The 19,012-nt window shown below is 42.3% G+C and overlaps 1 protein-coding gene across 1 annotated transcript; it reads right to left on the bottom strand.

The window, feature by feature from the left end:
• Positions 1-708: 708 nt before the first annotated feature.
• MXRA5 (matrix remodeling associated 5) lies at positions 709-17,616 on the bottom strand. The gene is made up of 6 exons (XM_026035361.1): positions 17,441-17,616; positions 14,575-14,704; positions 13,887-14,277; positions 5,743-10,713; positions 4,290-5,190; positions 709-2,754 (listed from the first exon to the last, which is right to left on the bottom strand). Exons 1-6 carry the CDS (start codon positions 17,614-17,616, stop codon positions 843-845), a joined length of 8,481 nt encoding a protein of 2,826 aa, XP_025891146.1. The 3' UTR covers positions 709-842.
• Positions 17,617-19,012: the final 1,396 nt, after the last annotated feature.

Genomic DNA, 19,012 nt, shown 5'->3' with positions numbered 1-19,012 from the left:
CATTGTAATGTATCAGAGTCTTGTAAAGACCAATAATTTATAAAATGAGACCAAGTTCACTGTTAACCTTTCCAGTCTCATAGTCTGATTTAAAAATATATATAAAATAGATAATGCATGAATTTGACTGAAGCATCCTTAGTGGCTGAAGAAGGTTTGTTCATATCTTACGGTAACTAATGTCTGAATTTATTTTTATTAAAAATAGATTACTCTTATTTGCTAAATTAGTCTTTGATTTTGAAGAGTTGATAGAARAATGATCAGAAAAGTTAGTAATCATACTCTATAAGGCTAGATTATGTAAAAGCACTGCAGGGGATAAAGAAAAGTGTCTCTCTCCAACAAAATACTAAAGCACTTCTATCACTGCAGCTCATTTATTACAGTTAATACTTCTTTGGCAATTTTAAGGTGCTTGTTAAAACAAGGGATAGCTTTGGACTATTGACAAAAATAAGAATATTTTAGGTCTCGAGTGCTATTGGATAGCATGAAGAAACATTGTCTTAACAATTCAGAGACCTTTCCCAACAAGCTAGCCCCCTCAGTTTAAATATATCTATTGCCTCCTTCTATTGCAGGAAAGTACTATCATGTTGAACACAAAAGCAATGCATTTTGTATGAAAATCTAAAATTTATGAATTTTATAAAAATTTTGAAAAAAATGAAAATTTTGAAAAATTTATAAAATTTTGGAAATATATGAAAATGTATGATCTTTTTTTCTTTTTCCTGCCCTCAGACTTCCTGGCTCTGTTGCAAACAGTACTTTCCTTGTTGCACTTGCTTGGCAGTGACTTGGACATCAGCACCCAGGCAAAGGCACTTGCTTTAGTGTTAGAATATGTGCACGTAGGTCGTTTTCGAATCGCTGCCTAGTATGTTTTTAGCAGTGCATTTATAGAAGCCGGCATCCCTTTGGGCTGACTGCTGGATGACTAATGACCCCTGGGGGTGGAGGAATTTGTTTCCGTACAGGCGAGACTGAGCTCCTGTTGTCAGGTGGGACTTGTCTGGAAGTTCCCACGTTATTTCTGCCTTAGGAATCCCGATGGCCATGCAGTTCAGTTTCACYGAATTTCCGGGGCGGGCGTAGATGACGGGCGCGGGCTCGCTGGTGATGCGGGGAGGATAGGCTATCACTATGACGGGCACGTTCATCACGGAGGTGCCATACTCTGTGGACACCTTGCACAGGTACGAGCCTCTGTCGAATACAGAAGCCTCGCGCACTGTCAGCGAGCCGTTCTCCAGCAGGGAGAAGCGACCCACAGCCTGCGGAGCATCCAGGACCATCCCGTTGGGCAGGGTCCAGGAGATCTGTGCCCGCAGGTTCGGCTGGGTGATGCAGTGGAGCTGCAGAGTTTCCCCATTAATGATGCTCACCAGGTTGTTGTACTGGTTGCTGATTTCTGGTCTGAGCCCCACCTTCAGGAAGACAACCCTTTCCACGTAACCTCCGGGGTTTCTGGCCGTGCAGCGGTAAGTCCCTGCATCCCCGGCGGAAAGACCACTGATGTGCAAGATCCCGTCCCTCTTGTGGTAAAACCTGTGCAGGTGGCTGCCACTGGGGATCTCGGTGCCGTTGGGGATGATCCAGCTTGTGCTGGGCTCAGGGTTCCCCTGGACAGAGCAGTTCAGATTGATGCTGTGCCCAGCAATAGCAGTGATCCTTTCAGTGACAGGGTCTCTGAAGGAAGGTTTCTCCACATGGTCTGTGATGAGGAGCTGCACAATGAGCCTCGCTTCCCCGCCTTCATTCCGCCCAATGCAGATGAGCTGCACTGCATCCGTCTGCCTCACCTCTTTGATGTCCAACGTGCCGTTGCGATGCACGGTGATCCTGTTCCCATAGTAGGGAGCGGGCAGGATCACCCCCTCTGGAAAAGACCACAAGACCCGTGGAGCTGGGATACCTTCAGCTTTACAATCAATAAGTTTCCGACTGTCTCTCATGGCAGTCTCCCTCACGTAAGTTATTGCATTGGGATGCCCATTGATTCGGGGAGGCCGTACGTTAACTTGGATCCAGACTATTTTCCGATCTTCTCCAGCACTGTTCCGCACAACACAAGTGTAGTTGCCGCTGTCAGATCTTTGAGCCTTCTGGATGAGGAGGGTGCCATCCCTGTACACCTGGTATTTGTCGGATAGGGCAGGAATGGGCCTGTTGGTGGGGGAGAGCCACGTCACTTTGGGAGTGGGCTCCCCTTTGGCTTCACACGCCACGGTGACGACATCGCCATAGGGCACGTTGATGACAACRTATGTTTTGTTCTTGATGGCTGCTGGCTCAGCCACCACCTTGACGCGCACTTTCATCTCATCCTTCCCGATCTGGTTCTCCGCGTAGCAGGTGTAGTCCCCTTCCTCTCTCAGGCCAACGTCATTGAAATACAGGGTCCCGTTGTYGAAGACGACGTAGCGCTTGGTCCGGCTGCCGCTGTCGTCCGACTGCATGAAGGTGTTAATCATGCTGCCATCGGGCAGACCCCAGGAGATCTCTGGATTCGGCAGACCTGTGGCTACGCAGTCAACTTTCAGGTCCCCTCCGTACTTGACCTTATGGTTTTTCTCATTTTTATGCTCTATTTTGGCTGGTTTCATCATCACATTCACTTTGAGGACCACATAGTCATCCCCAATTTTATTGCGGGCCACACACAAGTAGTCTCCCGCATCTTTATCTGTGACTGAATGGACAACCAAAGTCCCATTGCTGAACACTTTGACTCGAGTCTCCAAGCTGCTGTGAGGAAAGAGAACAGGACATGAACTGCAAAATCAGGTTTTAGGAATTAATTATTCAGTGTAAACTGAAAAAACSCACAACCACCCCACTGTATGAACAAAAACTAACCATTAGCTACAGCTAGATAATTAAATGATCAGAAATGTCCAAGCTATTCCCCATCCAAAGCAAATGAAAAATAATTCTGCTTGTGTGCCACCAAACAATGTGCAACCGTCTTCCAAGACTTAAATGCGTTATTTTTGACCCTTCTGATCTGTATGTACAGATTTCCAGAGCTTCATCTCTACCATTCTGTAGTAACATTCAAACATGGGATCTCTGAATGACATACTGTACACAAACCTATACAGATTATAATTTCAGATCTACCTTAATTCAAGGCCCTTAATTAAAACAAGGACTAGCTATTTTCTGTAACCTCAAGTACTGCATTTTATATATTCAGGACAAACTCAAAGAAGCAAACTCAAAGAAGCAAAACATTTTGATTCAATAATAAACAGTATTAGTAAACATTATTACAGTTATTTCAAACCTTTAGTTCTGAAATCTGGAAGAAAAGATTTTTTTCAATGTGATAAAAAGCTACTGTTCCTTTCCATTTTAGTATGGCACAAGGTGATCAAAATTCACTTCACTCAGAAGCCCCACAGGTTTTTTCTCCAAAGTAAAGAACTGTGGTATTTGAAGAACAACCCACACAAAGATTAAGAGAGAAAATGACAAACTTATTTTGTTGTTATCAGTGAAGTACAAAATGAATTCTGGAKTCTGTGATATCTACAGGCTACCTAATTATATTTTCTATCAGTACGATTGTGTTCAGCTACTGAGAAAGCCGTTTTTAAGTCAGCACTGTAATGTGAATATATTCCTTATCTAAAGTGCTCCAAGAGTGACAAATCAATAATTTATAGAGCAGAAATTGAGTTTCAGCACAGACTCTTAGGACAGCTATTGCTATTCTTCACAATAGAAATTTTGCTTTATTTCATGAACACGAGAGATGATTTTTTCAAGTATCCATATGCAATATGACTTATTACAAGATAGCATTTATTTATTTAACAGTATTAAATGACTCTGCTACTTTAGAAAAAATGATTTATTTTTCCACTGAGATAGCGCACAATAACTTGTACAATGGAGATCAATGATCCCGTTTCTCTTGGGKAGAAACAGGTTCCTATGCAATTCTTAATTATGAAATCAGGTGTTATTGAAGCAAGTAGCACATATGGTGTCTATTTTGTCACTGGACTTGCTACTGTAGTTACCGACTCTCTGCAAAAAAAACATACAGTGACAACTTATCCTTTAAATATGAAGATGCCTTTCCAAAAGYAGTAATGTTTTCAGGCAAAAGATGTTGTGATTTGGAATCTTTTGGTATCATTTTAAATTCCTCCTTTAAGGACCGAGGGACCCACTGAAGTTAAGAATGAAACTTGTACAGATACAAACGACCTTTTCTCTACACCCACTGAAGCTACAACGGAGGTGTAATACCTCGGATGACCGTAATTTACCTGTGCAGGGAATCAATCATCCTCTTGGATGGCAGTCTCCATAATATCCGAGGCCAGGGGTCGCCAGAAGCGCTGCAGTCCAGACGCAGAACGCTGCCGTACGTTACATCGGTCCTCAGAGGAGAACTCCCGGTGATCTTGGCGTTGGACGCCTGCTTCCTCACGTGGAGCTGCACTGCTCTCCTGGCGGCTCCCACCATGTTCGCCGCGACACACTCGTAGCTCCCGCTGTCCTTGGGAGAGACGTTGCGAATGTAAAGAGTCCCGTTGGGGAAAACAAATAAATTCCCATTGACAAACTGGGACGGTCGGATCTGCGTGCCATCGAAAAGCACCCAACGGATGCTGGGAAAAGGCGCCGCTTTGGCAGTGCAGTGGATGTTGACACTGCTACCATGGGGCAAGGAAATGTTCTCCTGCTTGTCCTGCTGGATGATAGGGGGCAAGGCTGCGATGTGGAGCCTCACTGCGACGCTGTCAGCCCCCGCGGCATTGCTAGCTACGCATTTGTACACTCCGCGGTCTGAAAAGGACGCCTGCTTGATAGACAGGGTTCGATTTTCGTGGAGCATCACCCTGCTTTCTGTAGTGCTAGTTCTCTGCAAAATCCTCCTGTCTGGGAAAATCCATGAAATATGTGGGCTTGGAATCCCACTAGCCTGACACTCCATTGCTACAGTCTCTCCAAAATATACAGTGACATCTCGATAGCGGGGAAGTAGAATTTTAGGCTGGTGGGCTACGACTGAAAGGACAACAATCATTTTGTCTAGGCCATGCAGGTTCTGAACAGTGCACAAATACTGCCCGCGATCTTGGAGCTGAGCATTTCGGACAACCAAAGTGCCATTTTTCAAGACTTCAAACCTTTGTAATCTTGTATGGGCTGTCATTAGAGCACCTGGGAAAGGTGAGAGAAAAAAAAGAAACAGAACATCAAAAGTTTTGCTTTTAAGACATACACCACTGCTTTGAAAAAGGCTGATGGAAGATTTATTAGAACAAAACTACTTAATACTAGCTACTACGTCAGATGAGTCATACTATACCTTCAGTTAYTGCACACCATTCAGATTAGTCTTTATTTCTACTGCAAAATTATACTAACTTGCAAATCTGCACAGTGTGGGAATGTTTCAAAGCTTTATTCTTTGTGATTTCCATTAAAACTTCACATAATTTAGCTTTACCTTTTGCTGAAGGAGATAGACATAAAAATTGATACACAAAAAACAGATGCATTAAATMCTAGTGGTTTTCTTTTACTATAAGAAATACAACTTAATCTATAATTATTAGCCACTAATAGACTAAACAGACAAAAAGTATTTTAAATTAACAGGGTTACTCAGTGTTCTGGACTACTCCTGCAAAAGTAGTGCATTTCTATATGATAATCCAAGTATTTGTATCCCTAAAATTGCATGGAAAAACACATTTGTAAGCGTCTTACCTGTAGAGACTTTTGTCCAAGTAAGAAAAGGTTTGGGTTCCCCTACTGCTTCACAAGGGATAAAAGCATCTGTTTCAGCAAGGATGGTTATGCCATGAGAACCTTTTGTGATAATTTTAGGTTTCTCTCCCAGCGTTTTGAAACTCGTGGGGGACTGAATTATGGTGGAATTGTGTGGCATTCCGCCACTCACATAAGGCACAAATGGTGCCTTCTGATGGCGATCATGGATACTTTTAAAAGGCTGAACTGTAGTGGATATAGGTTGCCTGGTGTGCTGAGGGACAAAGGCTGAGGTGGCAGTCTTCAACGCCGGCAGCAGCGCTGATGCGCTGGTTGTGGTGTGTGGCAACGGAGGCACTGCAAGAGCTGTAGCTCTCTGCACTGCAATCGTGGTAGGTGAGACCTCATCAATTTTCTTCTCATTTGCATCCTCTGGGATTTGTTGACCAGGGACCAGCAGTTTAGGATGCACTCCTAAGTGAGGGAATATCCTTGTTCGATTAAGAGGGAACACCGTTCTGGAATTGGGATGGTAGGGGATCCCTTGACTTGGTTGTCTCCCCGCTGTACCTCTGTTTTCTGGGAGGTAGTTACTGCCAAAAAATCTTGTATTAATATTGTATCTGTTCTGACCTTGACTGCCAAATTTGCTTGCAGTGGGTGGATTTGTCCTGTAAAATGGAGTGGCTGGTGCTGTGGTTGTTGCGCCTATTTGAGAGGCAGTGTGTTTTTTGTCCTGGGTAGTATGTGCAGCATATGCTGTTATCTCTGGCTTGTTTGTGTAGTGAAGCGGCTGGTGTGTTATAAAATAACGAAACGAGCCTTGAGTTATAATATACGGAGGCTTCGCCGTGCCTCTTGCTGGAACATGCCTTGGAGGCACCTCAGGCAGTCTTAGGCTTGGTATCATTCCAGCTGGTGAACGGGGAAGGTTCAGATTTAGCAATAAACTGTTGTTTGACCTGCTACTATGCGTCTCTTGGAATGGCTCCTCTTTAGACTGCACACTAATCCTGTTTTGATTAGAGGATGGAGTAAGGTATGCATTCTGTTTGGAGCTCACCATCATTCTGCCACTGTCTCTGTCGACTTGTTTTGTCTCTAGAAACCTTATTTGATTGAAAGCATTACTATCCTTGGTGTTGTAATAAACAGATGGATGTGAAGTGCTTGAAATGGATGGGGAAAGAGTAGCAAGTTTTGTAAATGGGTCCAAGGCAGTGGGTGTAGTTGGAGGCTTTTCAGTTGTCTGCACAATGAGATCATCACGAAATACATGTGATACAGATTCTGTTTTATCCAGGGAAGATGTTTTTGTCTCAGTCTGAGAAGGAATAGCAACCATTTTACTTGTTTCTCTCAGTGGAAAAGTTTGCTTTTCAGTTGTGCTGAAAGAGGACAAAGTCAGAATTTCTTGTTGCTGAGGTGGCTCAGTCATTGCAGGTGGTTTTAAAGGTATTATAGGATTCTGTGCCTCTTCTAAAACTGAAGGGTCCTCAAGAACTTCCGTTGTCCCAACTGGAATACTTAAGTCTGCTACTGTGGGATATATCAGCTTGAAAGCTCTAGTGGTGATGTCACTAGCCACAGATTCCGAGTCAAAAAGAGTAGATTCTTCTTGAGATTCTGGATAACCAGGTTTCGTAGATACTTCTAAGGTGCTCATACGCTCTGGAGAAGCTGTTGTCCTTGACTGTCCTTGTTCTGTCTTACTATCTGTAACCTCAAAATCTACTTTAGTGCCTTTTCCTTCAGACATATGGTCTAATGAGTGGTATGTTGGTATGTTATTTTGCTCAGGTTTCTGGGCCTCATATGACTTGGTGGTAGGAACTGTGTTATGTTCAACAGAGGAGGATAAGGTTGTGGTAAGGGCAGGGACTGGAAGTGCCAAGGTTTCTGAAGCAGTAGGAGCTATCACAGGCTTTGTTTCAGGTGGAGAAACAGTAGCCCTGGAAAGAGAAGTTGTGACCCTCTGTCTGATTCTGGTCACCTTCTCAAAGACAACTGGGTCAGTAACTCCTGAAGGGCTAACTTCCAAGTGTTCCTTTTCTTTTGTATGCATTTTGCCATCAGTTATACGATCACCATCAAGAGGTGCCGAGACACTTTTGGTAATAGCTTCAACATTGGATGTCCTTGGGATGATAGGCATTCTCTCTGTGGTTAAAACAGGACGGGGTCTTTGTCTTTGCCGGATTCTGTTTGGCCTCAGTCTCCTTCTCCCATAAGGCCTTTTTCTAGCATGTGGAGTAACAAGTAAGTTAGAAGATGCAGTTGTTCTATAGGGAGCTGTTGTTGTGGCCACAGTGGTCAACTTGCCGATGGAAGCAGCAACTGGTATCCCGTCTGCTTTTGTATGAGGAACGTGAGCGCTTGTTGAAGTGAATGTAGGATCTATTTTTGGAGCAGGTAGGTTTCTATGTTCTGCTGCTGTCTCTTGATCTTTCCTGCTCTGCACACTGTGGGATGTGACCGCATGATAATTTTTATCCAACTCTGCAGTTTTAATCTGACCTGTGGATACTTCTGTGTGCTGGTGTATCATGTCACTGCTCTTTTCTGTAACAAATGGAGAAACAGATGAAGAAGTAGTGGCTCTGGTATCTGTTGAGATTATCCTGTCCAACTTGGAAGGTGTGAAAATTATGCTGTCTACACCCATAGGGTTCACTTCATCTATCTTCACATCTGTCTCCAGGATGCTTTGCTGATCTAGAACCTGAGATTCAGCTAGGACAGTAGCATCCAGCGGCAGCTCAGCAAAAGCAGAATTTTCCTCTGATGTATAAGGTACAGTGGTAGCTCCATTTTCTTCTGAGGGCAAACCGCTCTGGATATTAGGGAAGTTAGTTACTAATTGTTTAGTTGGAGGTTCTTCAGTGAGAGCATGGATATTTTCTTTGACTACAAGTGAATAATCAGTCTTGACGTTGGGTTGCTGTTGACTTTGGAGTTGCACAGATACAGATTCAGGAGAAGAATATGGATCTGCTATAGGGGTTTCTGCAGGGTATTTACTTGCTGGTGTTGCTAAAGCGCTACGGTCAGAGAAGGGTTCTGTTTCCAATTTTGTTAATAGGGATTGGGCTGAAAATGCTCTAGTGCTGTGGGCAACAGTGACTGAGAGCGGCTCCTCTTCACCCAGGGGCGATGCATCGGCAGAGGAATCCACCACATCAGCGTCTGCCCCCGCAGCAGGAGGAGGGCTTGCGGCCAGGCGAGGGACTGGGGTTGTTTTCTGCATGGCTGATGGCAGTGCAGTCGTTAAAGAAATGGCTRTTGCTGTTGTTCTAGGAAGATTTTTCCCACGGACCTTTGCCAAAATGTCAGCCCAATGCTGTGGATTAATCTGTTTGTTTGCCATATTAATTCTCCTTCGAGATTCAAATACTCTTCGGCCTTCTGCAACGTTGCTCTCCTGGATTCTATCAGTTCCTTTCCAGATCTTCATTTTCCTTCTGCCCTTCCTCCCCTTTTTACCTTGAGTCTCTGACACCTTGTCACTTCTTTGTTTAAAGGGTATTTCCCAGTCTTTCAGATGGTGCTTTTTTTGTGTGGTATCATCCACGCCTCCTACTCCTGATCCCTCTCCATCCTCTATTACCCGTATTCTTGGTTTTGATGAACTTTTTGAACTCGGGCGCTTTTTTAGTTTTATCCTCCTAAACGACCTGTCAGACACCATTTTGTTTACCATAACCCTTATAGCAAACTGATCTGATCCGTGCAGATTGACAGCCACACATCTGTAATAGCCACTATCACTGACATGGCTTTTTGAAATAAGCAAAGTACCGTTGTTCAACACATATCCTTTTGATGAGTTTGATAAATCATTAAGCACACGACTGTTTGGAAGAATCCAGCTCAGCTGTGCCTCAGGAATGGCAACTGCATTGCAAGGCAAAACTATTGGATCTCCAACATTTTTTTCAACTCTCACTACATCTGTATCAGCTGGCTGGATAGATGGTGATTGCACTAATAGTCTGTAAGCCATGACGTCCACATCATCTCTCACTTGGGCAATGCAGTAATACAGACCAGCATCAGTGTAACTCACTCCTTTGACTATTAGCTGGCCACTACTGAGAATGGAAAACCTACTGTCTTTCTGATTAAATGGTGCCTGCAATTTAGTGCCATCTGGAAAGAGCCACTGAATGAAGGGGCTTTCAGATGCTTTCACATTGCAGCTCAGCTGACACTCTGACCCTTCCACCACACTCTGCGCCACCCTTGTGCTAGCATTTTGCTCTATCATTACCCAGCTTCTCTGCTGCCTAATGTCTTTGGTATGAATTATCTGAGAAAACTGAGTAAAAAAAGATAGTACCACTTTTTTCCCTGTACTTTGGCGTCTGTTTAATTGGATATTTATTAGAGGTTGCATTACCCAGGATGGTTCAGAGAGTATTTGAGCTTTAACACCTGTGTAGTAGAGAGCATCATAATCCGAGCCTTGCCTGTACCGATAGCTCACTTTAGGCTCCTTGCTGAGCATAAGCTCCCTCTCTAGTTTGACAGGCACTTCACTGTAATAAGCTATAAGCTTCCATAATTTTTCATAGTTTTCTCGATTCATTGGACATTCAAAATCCAATGAAATTGAAGCATTTATATCAATTTCTTGAGTCTGGATTTGACTCCACTGAATTTTGGTAGATCCTGTTGGTTTCTTGATTTCACAGTTCAGGTGCACTACATTGCCATGCTCATCGGTCATATTCAGAGTAATATTCCATGGAGAAGACTGAAACTCTTCCAAAGGGAGCTCGTAATTGTCACTCTCTTCTTCTTCTTGAGTGCTGTTATTCTGCCTCAGTGAGGACTGAATGACAGGTTTTCTACAGGAAATATCTTTCAAATTTTGAATATCTTCTTTCTGCAGCTGTTTCGGGCTGCTGCACTTAGGACAGAGCTGTCCCCCTTCATAGGCTTTGTCCTTTTTGCATTTTAGAACACCTRTAAGAAAAGAAAGAGATAAGCTCCTGAATTAACCAGGAATAACAGGAGTTACAGAACTCTTAAAAGGGTCAAATGACCACACAAAGAACACATTATACTGCAGGAAACTTATGACAAGGTTTCTAAATTGAAATTTAAGGCATTGCAAGGTTTTTAAATTGGCATTTCTTTGTTTTCACATTGAATGGACCTGATTGTCACACTGAGTGAGCACAGTTTCCTCTAACTTTAATGAGAGGTTTGAATGCTCCTTCTAAAAATTAGATTCAACGCTTCTGAAGAAAATGCCCAGAAATTGATGTGTCTAGAGCTACTTTTTAAATGTCTGGAAAAAAAAAATACACTGTGTCCACAAAAACCCATAYGCATAGTGAGAACATACCCACCTAAGTTGTGGGCCATAAAGAGGACTGCATCCACTCATTTTTTAAAACTGCAGCATTTACGTAAGAAATGATGGACATGCTCATTAATACTCTAGCAGACTGTTCATATCTTACAATCTGTACTGAAAACACAAAACATACTACTGCAGCTGCCAAAATCCGCTGATTAGTTCCTGTAGGACCTCTACAACACTTCCAATCTCTTTAACAATAAAATAAAAAACTAAAACAGAGAGGGAGTGCTAAAGCAGGAAATAATTTAAAAAAAACCCAAAACACAATCAATAATACCCTTGACTCCTTTCTCCTATCAATGCCAGAAAGACTCGTCTGCAAAATAACAGACATGTATTTGGTTATGTTGTTCTGCTTATTATAATGTCAAACATTGCCTTACAAATTTAGTTTGTAAACACAATGTAAATAAAATGTACCCCAGACTTTCTAGGTATCATTTGATCACCCTTGAGGAATGAAAGATCTCTGAATGAATGAATGAACAATACAAAGGTGGAGAAGGGAATGTTATTCCAGAAGTATTATTACCAATATTAATGGTAAGAGAAGGGTAAAAGAAGGCCTGGCAAAATTGCATAGCCATTTTTAAATTGGAAAATACTTGCTTTGTCCATTTGACAAATCTACTTTCATCAGAAGTTCCTAGAAATGGAATTTCTAATTGAACCAGTCCATTATTTTCAGACTGAAACATCATGTTTCAAAGACAAGGAAAGCACTTCTCATGACAGAACTGGCACATAATCAACCTGGAAGTTACTGTACTCTTCAGAAGAATTTTTAAGTGATCACTAAAACAGCACTTTTATGACTCCACACTGTCAGGGACAGAATTTCCAAAGGAGCCAAGGTTATAGCTGTATAAAGATACAAATCTTGTTGTATGTGAAAATGGCAGGGATAAATTCCTTTCTCTTTCCAAAAATCACTGTTGTAGCTTAGAAGAGGAATATAATAGAATAAAATCACAGCAAACCATCACTGTGCGAGGAAAAAKAATTTTAATTAAATATTTCATCCTTCTGACTTGAAGTGAGTGCACCTTCAAATCATTTAACAGAATCACAGAATCACAGAATATTYAAGGTTGGAAGGGACCTCTACAGATCATCTAGTCCAACCTTCCTGCTCAAGCAGGCACACCTACAGCATGTGGCACAGGGTGGCATCCAGGCSGGTTTTGAAGACCTCCAGAGWAGGAGACTCCACARCCTCCCTGGGCAGCCTGTTCCACTGCTCTGTCACCCTCACAGGAAAGAAGTTGCTCCTCACCTGGAGAYGGAACTTCYTGTGCTCCAGCTTRTGGCCATTACCCCTCGTCCTATCGCTGGCCACCAGTGARAACAGCYTGTCCCCTTCCTCCCTGCATTCTCCCTTCCTGAACTTATACATGTTAATCAGATCCCCTCTCAGCCTTCTCTTCTCCAGAGAAAACAGGCCCAGCTCACTCAGCCTCTCTTCRTACGAGAGATGTTCCATTCCCTTAATCATCYTGGTTGCTCTTCTCTGGACCCTCTYSAGAAGCTCCACGTCCCTCTTATACTGGGGTGCCCAGAACTGCACACAGTAGTGTGCAGTTAATATATCTACTAATTKGAATCAGGAAGCATATATAAGAACATCAACATGTAAAATAGTTAAAGTCAAATTTATATGCTTCAGCTACTAGTTCAATCAGGAATACTTATAATACACACTAAAATATCACATACTCTTTTAAGTGCAAAACTGCAATGGATTATGTATTCTAAGATCACAAGACCCACCATCATGGTCTTCAAATCACTACATAAGCCTTGTGACTCCAGGAATCATCTAATGTATTTGTAGTCACAATTAAATATCAATTCTCTTCTAATATTGTCTCAGTCTCCCTGGGCTACTGCAGCAAGCACTAACCTACCTGATATGGAGTGTTGGTGGAATGATATTCATGCAGCAAAACTGACATCCCCCAAACCAGTCAGTGAACTACTGAGCTAGGGACATCATAAAAGACACGATTTGTATGATAACTTGCTTCTGCACATGTCCAGAAAAAAATCTACCTTTAGCTCTGTGTTAATTCATTTCACATCTAAGCCTGAACGAAGATCTATCTTCCTCTGAAAAACTGGCAGGATTGTAGGTGTTTGCTGAGAATATTTAAAACAGTTGGCTTCCCCACAAAATGAAGTTGCAGTCAATAAAAAAGCACAGGCATGAAAGAAGGATGTCCATATGTTATGTAATAGCTATAAACTTAATGGTCTTAAAGAGGACTCATCCAGGAACCTAKAAATTTGGTTTCCATTACGTCCTTAGTCCAAAATGTCCAAATCCAATTACTTTCACCTCCCAGGAGAGTGCTTTGTTAATAACCTTTTTGACTGAGGGTAATTGCCAAKCCGTTGCCAAAGCTGTACCGCTGTGCTAAAGAGCACACTAACAGCTTCCTACTACCAATTACAAACTTTACTATCAGCCTTTTCATTTTGAATGTGATTACCAATTCTTTATTGTTGAACAATGAATTGTAGTTATTGACACACAATTACTCCCTTCTTGCATTACTTTTTAAATGCTTGCATGTTTTAGCTGGTAAAGGAATTCAATAGTGCACACAGGCACTGTGTAGGCACTGCACAGTTAGTAGCCAACTGTTTTAAATATTCTCAGCAAACACCTACAATAAATAACAAAGGTATGCAAATATGCAGAACATAAGAACAAAAGAAAGGACATGAGCATTATGAACTGAAGAARGATTGATATTTTCACACCTACCTGCAGACATTTCATTCCATTCAAGGAACCACTTTAAGTCGCAGTCACAGGACCATGGATTCCCATGAAGGTAAAGATTTTCCAGCAGTGGCATGCCCTTAAATATCCCTTCAGGCAAGGTACTAATAGCATTTTCAGACAAGTAGAGATGTCTTACTGTTGACAGTTTGAAATAATCAAGGAACATAAATGTTGAAAATGTGCTGGGGTGAAGCTGCTGGAGCATATTTCCTTCCAAATGGACCAATCTTAGAGAAGTTAATCCATTAAAAGCATTTGGATGAATAAACTCAATTCTGTTGTGGTCCATGTGGAGTCTCATCAGGCTTGAAAGTCCCTGAAGCGTTTGGCTTGTTATGACTTTCAACTTATTGTAACTAATTTTGAAAACCTAAAAAGGAGAATAAAATGAAATCAGCCGGTTTTATACATAAATCCAAATGTAATAATGACTGTGCAAAAGTTCTCCTCTGACATGCAAATATTCTGTCATTTTTTCAACAGAAAAATCACTGATGAGACTGTCGCTAAATATCAGTTGACATCATCAAACATGGCACACATGCACATTAAGATATTCCCAATACATTTCAGGAAAAAAAAGATAACKTAATTGATAAACACTTTTTTGTCTTCTGTCAGTCATGGGAGCTGTAACTTATGCTATTTAGAAATATCTGAGCCTTACCTGTAGAGACACCAGATCTTTCAAAGCACCATTAGGAATATTCTGAATGTCATTTCCATGAATCATGAGCAATTCCAGTTTTGTGAGTCCTGCAAAGGAGTTTTCATATATGGACTGTATACTGTTAAACCTGGAAAAAAAATCACAACATTTTAAGCACTGACTGTCATGGACCACAAATGTAAAACTAGTCTACTCTAACTTTCAGGAAAAAAATGGATGGATCTTAATGCATTGTCCAAGGGCCAAAAGTTACCGAAACATTTTTACAAGGCCAAGCATACTTAGTTGATGTTTACATTAAGTTTTCTTTTAACTTAATTTGTGCCATTTTAACCATAATTTAAAAGTAAGAGCAATAAATAAGCATTTAACTTCTAAGAGCTGTCAGTATGCTTTTCCATGCAGCTCAGTTTATGGAATGGTAATAAATTAATGGCCTTCAGCCAACAAATGATGCTATGGAGCCTGGCAAACTAGATGGGCTGCAGTGTTGCCAAAACAGCATCTAACAATAAATGAATAAAAATTTGCAAAGAGGATATTAAAAATAGACACGTCCCAAAAAGCACTAGAAGCAGAAAGTCACAACCCGCTTTGCTTAGTGTTATAATGTGTAACTGGCTATATCAATTAATGACACAAATCCAGGAACTCACCTTCCAATTACATACTTTGAGCATGGAAACTTTTCTCAGAGAAGTAATATGAAATATCTGCTTTATTGAAAACAATTCAATTTGCTTGCTGGAATAATAAATCAGGTTTTATTTRCCAATATGGAAGCTTTAAGCTTGGCTGCCTAGTTCTACATTTGGGTTTTCCTTGTGCAGACACAAAATTCAATGTATGAGCTAATSTGGACATGAAGACTTTAAATTAAACATTTAATTTTAAAGCTTTTTCCCYCCCTATTTTTAATACTTTTTCTTCTAGGCAGGAAGTGGGGAGAGAAAGAGAATGACAGAGACACTAAAGTACTTTGTGTATGGAGAAATCCTTTCCTGTCATCTATGTGAAGGTTCATGACTGGTAAAATTTTAGGTTGTTTTTTTTATGTTTAGTCCTATCAAAATTCTACTATGCTAATATCAGAGATCTTATTTAAAATCTTTATTKCAACATCACTCTTCTAGAGCATCTGAACTTTGCTAAATAGGGAATTTTCATAAAGTGTTTCCAGTTAGATATCTTAAATCTGTATCACTTATTTGAAGTGGAAAAATGTTAAAAGTACTTTTTCTAGAGTGAATGACAGGCATCATGAGATAGGGAACAGCATTTCTTCTCAGCRAAAAAAAACTCTCAGAAAATGCAATTGGTAGCAAAGAAATACAAAAAGACAGGAAAGGGCTTTTATGCCAACAGTATCAAACAATGCACTTTTGTTTAAAAATAGCTCTCAAGATAAAACCTACAACATGCTTAAGTAACTTAGACACACACATCCCACCTCTGAAAGAAATTAAGAAAAATAACTTGGCACCCCGTATTGACACAGGCAGGAAAAGTGAATGTGAATATGTTTTTTAATATGAAGCAAAAAGGCTGGTGGGGGTGCACCTTGATACAATTTGTAGATACACAGTATTTATTTAAGAAAGGCGATCCAGAGGGAAACAAGGACATGGATGTCTAGGTATGWTCTATAGTATTTTCTTTCTATCAAAGGTCTACAAGATACATAAGGCCAACTGGAGACAAACACACTGTTGGATATAATTTGGCGACTCTGTTTTGCAGCTTCTTTGGCAACAACTTTTAAATGAACTTGCTGAAATTACTCTCCTTGGTGAGTAATACTCACACATACTTCGTGTGTGTTTAGCTTAAGATTGACTCACACTTCTTTCTGTATATAATTTTAGCTTCTCAGGGGGGACTGTTAATAATTATGCTAATAACATATGGCCTGAAATAATATTGAGAACATCCCTCACACTACAGTTAGGGGGACCTGACTGGACACCCATTCCACAGGGAAGGAACTGCACCATTATGCATCATTCCACTGATACATAACTCCAATATTGAGAACATCCCTCACACTACAGTTAGGGGGACCTGACTGGACACCCATTCCACAGGGAAGGAACTGCACCATTATGCATCATTCCACTGATACATAACTCCATTAAGTTGCTTGGATCAAAACAGTAGGAAAAATCAGATTTCTGTAATAAAACTATGCTGAGKACGAGGGCATTTTGAGAATAAAATGAGGCTTTAGGTAAATAAAGCACCGACATATGAGAGACAGTTAAAATTGCAAAGAAGTAATTTAATCACTGCTACTGTCACTATTACCAGTCATAACATGATCACTTACAGTTTACAGGCAATTTTGCATGAGGGTTTATACCAAAGAAGGAGGCAGCCCTAGTACCAGGTAGAAGAGAACTGAGACCCTTCTTCCATGTTATGTCCTACACTAAACACTTTGCAGTATGCTATGCACAAACTGTCCATGCCAAGCAGAAAGGGAAATTAAAATAAAAAAAATGTTGTCTTAAAAAAAAGTGTCTGCTTATACTCAAATTAAGTTCCTTGGGGGTGGGGGGGTAAAAAAAAAAAATTAAAAAAGGAGCTCTAATGGCAGTGTAATAGCTAATTTTTACCCCATTATCCCAATGTGTTCTAAGATGCCACCTGGCTCTGTTACGGAATCTATTCCTATCATCGCGTTTTTATACATTAGGCAGCACATTCAACATTCAGCACAAATCTCACAGTAGGGTCTTCTCTGCTTTCTTATTTTTCAATAAAATTACAGAAAGAACAAAGGGAGCAGAGGCGCTCTGCCCCATCCGGGCGGCATCTCCGCAGGCCCCGCTGGGAAGGGCGGCAGGCGGCGCCGGATACGCACCCCAAGTTGATCCTCTCCACAAGGCGGTCGATGGCGGCGGGCACGGCGGCCAGGGAGCGGAAGGTGCAGTGGACCTCGGCGGGCACGTAGCAGGCGCAGGGCGGCGGGCAGGCGAGCGCGCCCYGCGCCAGCGCCAGCGTCAGCACCGCGGAGAGCGCCGCCGCCGCGGCCCGCATCCTGCGCCGAGCGGGGAGAAAGCAGGGCACAGGATGAGTGGGTTTGATATCGACAAGCATCGCGGCGCTGCCTCCTGCACGGAGGTGGCTTTGGCGCTGCTGCTGTGTGCGCCCGTCCTCACCGGCAGGCTGGGCAGCTCCAAGGGAAGCTGCGGCTCCCTCCTTGTCCCAAAGSCAACCCGTGGGCTTTCTCCGTTGGCTTAGATAACTTGGGAGACATGGTACAAACCACCCTCCTGGGGTGCTCTCCTAGCTGAGGCACCTAACTTTTAGATAGGACTCAAGCTTTCAGGAGGGTAAAATTAAAAGGAGGAATGAAGCCCTTCCATCATTTATACGGGAAGCGGTATCACTGAGGGGATGGAATAGGGCTGAAAGGAAGAATTAGCAGCCAGTGCACCTGGGCTTTGTCACCCCTTGGCGTGCACTAGCCGTGTGATGCTGGGCCTCTCTTCACATCGCGACCACAGGCAAACAAGTGCTGGGAAGGATCAGAACTGGTAAAAAGAGACCACTGAATCAGCAGAGTGAGCACGACCCCCAGGGAAAATGCAAGCATGAAATCTTGTATTTCTCATCTTGCCATGTCTGCACAGCCACGCTCACACTTAGACACACAACCGTATGCACAAAACTGGGTGCCTGGACTCAGGGAGGCTCTCATAGACACACGCTGTGCAGGAACAGGCACAAAGGTGCAACTCRGGCACTGATCATCTCTGAAAAGCAGGGTGCCTGTTTATGCACGTGTCCAATTAGAGGCTGCACAGTCTCGCTCTGGAGGAGTGAGCTTAAATTCTTATTGCTCCAGGAGAACTTTGAGCTCCTCAGATTAAAGCCATACAGGAATGCAAACCATTATTAGTAGCAGAACGCTAGTCCTGCCGCTGTTGTATAACAGTGTGACAAGCAGGGAAAGGCTTTCATTCCTACCAGATCTTATTAATTCYATTACTTATTAAGCCCGAGTACAAAAGTCCGTTTTGCTCAGATCTGCTAGCAATAAGATGCACTTTTTTTCCCCTAACAACATCATATGCAAACCATTACAGATCAAAGGAGCAGCTCATCGGGCCTGAAGAGGTTTCTCAAATATCTGCGGTCGAGTTAATGAGACATCCACCGCCCTTTACAGGGAAAACACCTCCTAATTTATTTAAGAACACTCAGGAGCCGTTCCCCTTGATGCTCTCCTTAATGAAAGCCGCCTTTTAAGTATAATAAGTGATTTTTTTTAAGTACTGAGAAATAAAAATACAGAAACGGGAGAACAGCAACTGGGGGCGCTCGGAGCCGCCGGGCGCGCTGCAAGCGGCTCCTCCGCAGCGCGGCGGCCACGGGCCCCAACGGCCGCCCGGCCGCCCGCCATTGGCTGTGCCCGGCGCCGCCGCGCGCC

This window comes from Nothoprocta perdicaria, unplaced genomic scaffold, assembly GCF_003342845.1.
Source record: "Nothoprocta perdicaria isolate Ctin4 unplaced genomic scaffold, notPer1 scaffold_159, whole genome shotgun sequence".
Lineage (NCBI taxonomy): Eukaryota > Metazoa > Chordata > Aves > Tinamiformes > Tinamidae > Nothoprocta > Nothoprocta perdicaria.
The sequence above is the reverse complement of the archived record's forward strand: the minus strand, read 5'-3'. Positions and strand labels throughout refer to the sequence as shown.